This window comes from Pinus tabuliformis, chromosome 2_1 (assembly GCF_031772625.1).
Source record: "Pinus tabuliformis cultivar Carrire ecotype Pingquan chromosome 2_1, CPIR1, whole genome shotgun sequence".
Lineage (NCBI taxonomy): Eukaryota > Viridiplantae > Streptophyta > Pinopsida > Pinales > Pinaceae > Pinus > Pinus tabuliformis.
This window is the reverse complement of record NC_142299.1, coordinates 630396333-630399253: the sequence shown is the minus strand read 5'-3', so window position 1 is coordinate 630399253 and position 2921 is coordinate 630396333. Positions and strand designations below refer to the sequence as shown.

Here is a 2921-nt window from a genome sequence, read left to right as displayed (position 1 = left end):
AAAACACTAAATTTAAATGTTATAACTAATTAAAACTCACATGGTCCCTACGAAGACCATGAATTTGAACAAACCAATGTACAAAGACTATTACGATAGGCGGCCAGAGCTAGTCACGATCTTTCCCTAGCCACCAGAAACACTCCAAATTTCAATGGAGATGGCGACTCGTCTATGTTTGAAGCTGAAGAGTTTTTGGAATGTCGAAATTTTAGCCAAAATCTTCCTACAATCTTATCTCTAAATCTGGCCAACTTTTTTTTTCTCCTACTAAAACAACCGATTTCGTAAACGTAATGGCATTTCCCCGAACGTAATTCTGATTTTCCCCGCATGGGCGTCTGATACCCCGAATCGGGAAAAAGATTGTGAGCATTTCAAGTCAGGTCAAGAAACCGATTTTTCAACAACTGATTTCGTAAACGTAACGGCGTTTTGCAATGAGACCAACAAATCAAATTATCCGGAAATTGCGATAAGGATCGGAAAATAAATACAATCCCGATGCCTCACGTCTGTGGCTATGGCTATATAAGCAGACAACCTCTTCTCACTGGAAAGCAATGCATTTCTGTTTCTAGGTCTGTCTCAGCGATAACAAAAGTAGAGATAGACTTTAGCCTCCAGTATGGCAACTCATCTCCGAAGCGTTTTAATTCTATGGCTTGCTCTTGCGCTTTATGTTGTTTCCATCTGCCGAGGAGATGTTGGGGGCATTGTTACCCAAGATTTCTTCAATGGAATATTATCTGGTGCTGCTGATAGCTGCGCAGGAAAGAACTTCTATACATACAATGACTTCATTACTGCGGCCAATGCATTTTCTGGCTTTGGCACAACTGGGACCTCCGATGACAACAAGAGAGAACTTGCTGCTTTCTTCGCTAACGTTGCTCACGAAACTGGTAGTAAGTATCAAATAGCATATTTTCTCCTTCAATAGATATATTTTTCAAATATGATCTGCAATACAGCTGCAGTGGTCTAATGGTTAAGAGTATGTGTTTCCTATTAAGAGGTTATAGGTTCAAAATCAGAGATGAGTACTTGTTCCACACACAAAAGGTCTCATATACCAATTTATTGTAGACTTAGCAGTGAAATAGCTAAGCTGAGATGAGTACCTTGTCCCGCAAATAAGAAGTCTTATATACCAATTTAATATAGATTTAGCAGTCAAATCTTTGAGCTGAGATGGGTACCTTGTCCCACAAACAAAAAGTCTCATATACAAATTTAGTGTCTTGGTCTCATATACCAATCATGTAGCATACTTTCTCATTCAATAGATATATTCTTAATCGTGTGGCATACTTGTTCAATAGATATATTCTTCAAATATGATCTCCCATACAGTTTGAGTGGTCTGATGGTTAAGAACATGTGTTTCCTCTTAAGAGGTCTCATTCAATGGATATTTCTATTCTTAATCCTGTTGCATACTTTCTCATTCAATAGATATATTCTTCAAATATGATCTCCTATATAGTTTGAGTGGTCTAATGGTTAAGAGCATGTGTTTCCTCTTAAGAGGTTATAGGTTCAAAACTAGATGGGTAGAGTATGCATGCTTTAGTAGACTTAGCAGTGAAATGGCTGAGCTCAGATGGGTACATTGTCCCACAAACAATAGGTCTCATATACCAATTTAGTGTAGACTTAGCAGTCACATGACTGAACTGAGATGGGTACTTTATCTCACAAACAAGAAGTCCCATATACCAACTCAGTGTCTGGGTTTCATATATCAATTTGGTGTTTTGTCCCACAAACAAAAAATCTCATATACCAATTTAGTGTCTAATCCCATATATTAGTTTGGAATCTAACTTAACCTTACCCTTAAAATTAAATAATAATAATAATTATTTGTATGGATTATGAGTTGTTTATCTGCGCTAACAAATATGATCGATTGACAGGTTTATGCTACATCGAGGAGATAAACAAAAGCGACTACTGTGATTCCAGCAACACGCAATATCCCTGCGTAGCCGGGAAGCAATATTATGGTCGTGGTCCCTTGCAACTCACATGGTATTTATTTTGATATAGTTCTCCAGTAATCGTAACTGCCAATTGGATTTAACTAGAAATCCTTTTATTCAAATGGCATTCAGTGAATTTGAGTCTGTGCTGAATGATTGCTGAAAGACAATTTGCTGTTTTATTCTGTGTACTTTTGCAGGAATTATAATTATGGTGCCGCTGGAAATTACCTGGGCTTCGATGGCCTGAATAACCCTGATATCGTAGCTCAGGATGATTCAATCTCGTGGAAGACTGCTGTCTGGTTTTGGATGTTGGATAGCAATTGCCACTCTGCTATTACATCCGGGCAAGGATTCGGGGCAACAATTCAAGCAATCAATTCCGGAGAATGCAATGGCGGCAACTCTGCTGCAGTTACTGACCGTGTGAATTATTACAAAAATTACTGCAGTCAGTTTGGAGTAGATCCCGGAAGCAACATCAGCTGTTAAGAATAATTATCGCCGCCTCTTCATCTCCGTCAAATAAACATCTTTCAAAAGAGTTCAACAAACATATAATCTATTGTACTCAATAAAGAGATAGAGGCTAAATATCATAGCTAGTATTAGCGGAGTACGGCTGGTGACAAAACTCTGGTGCTGATTTAAATAAAAACAAATTTTCCTTCAACTTTATTTAGATAAAGCGAGATAAAATGATTGTACTTTAATGGTTTGCTCTGCCGTTTGAAATATTCGTGGTTTTTTAACAATATAATATTGGTTTATTTTTAAATAAATATAGAAATTAAAAACACTTTAACTTTATTTAGATGCAATGACTGTAATTTATTTTAATGAGTATATAGACATGGTTTTCACCATAAACGAAGGACATTGTCCCTACTAAGATTTTTCAAGTCTCGTGTCACGTCAAGTATGAGGCCA

At 37.1% G+C, this 2921-nt stretch overlaps 1 protein-coding gene across 1 annotated transcript; it reads left to right on the top strand.

Annotated features, from left to right (window-relative positions):
- The first annotated feature begins 554 nt into the window (after positions 1-554).
- LOC149202126 (endochitinase 4-like) lies at positions 555-2664 on the top strand. Its single transcript, XM_089403082.1, has 3 exons — positions 555-908; positions 1923-2037; positions 2189-2664. The coding sequence occupies exons 1-3, from the start codon at positions 629-631 to the stop codon at positions 2481-2483; spliced, it is 690 nt and encodes a 229-aa protein (XP_089259208.1). The 5' UTR covers positions 555-628; the 3' UTR covers positions 2484-2664.
- Positions 2665-2921: the final 257 nt, after the last annotated feature.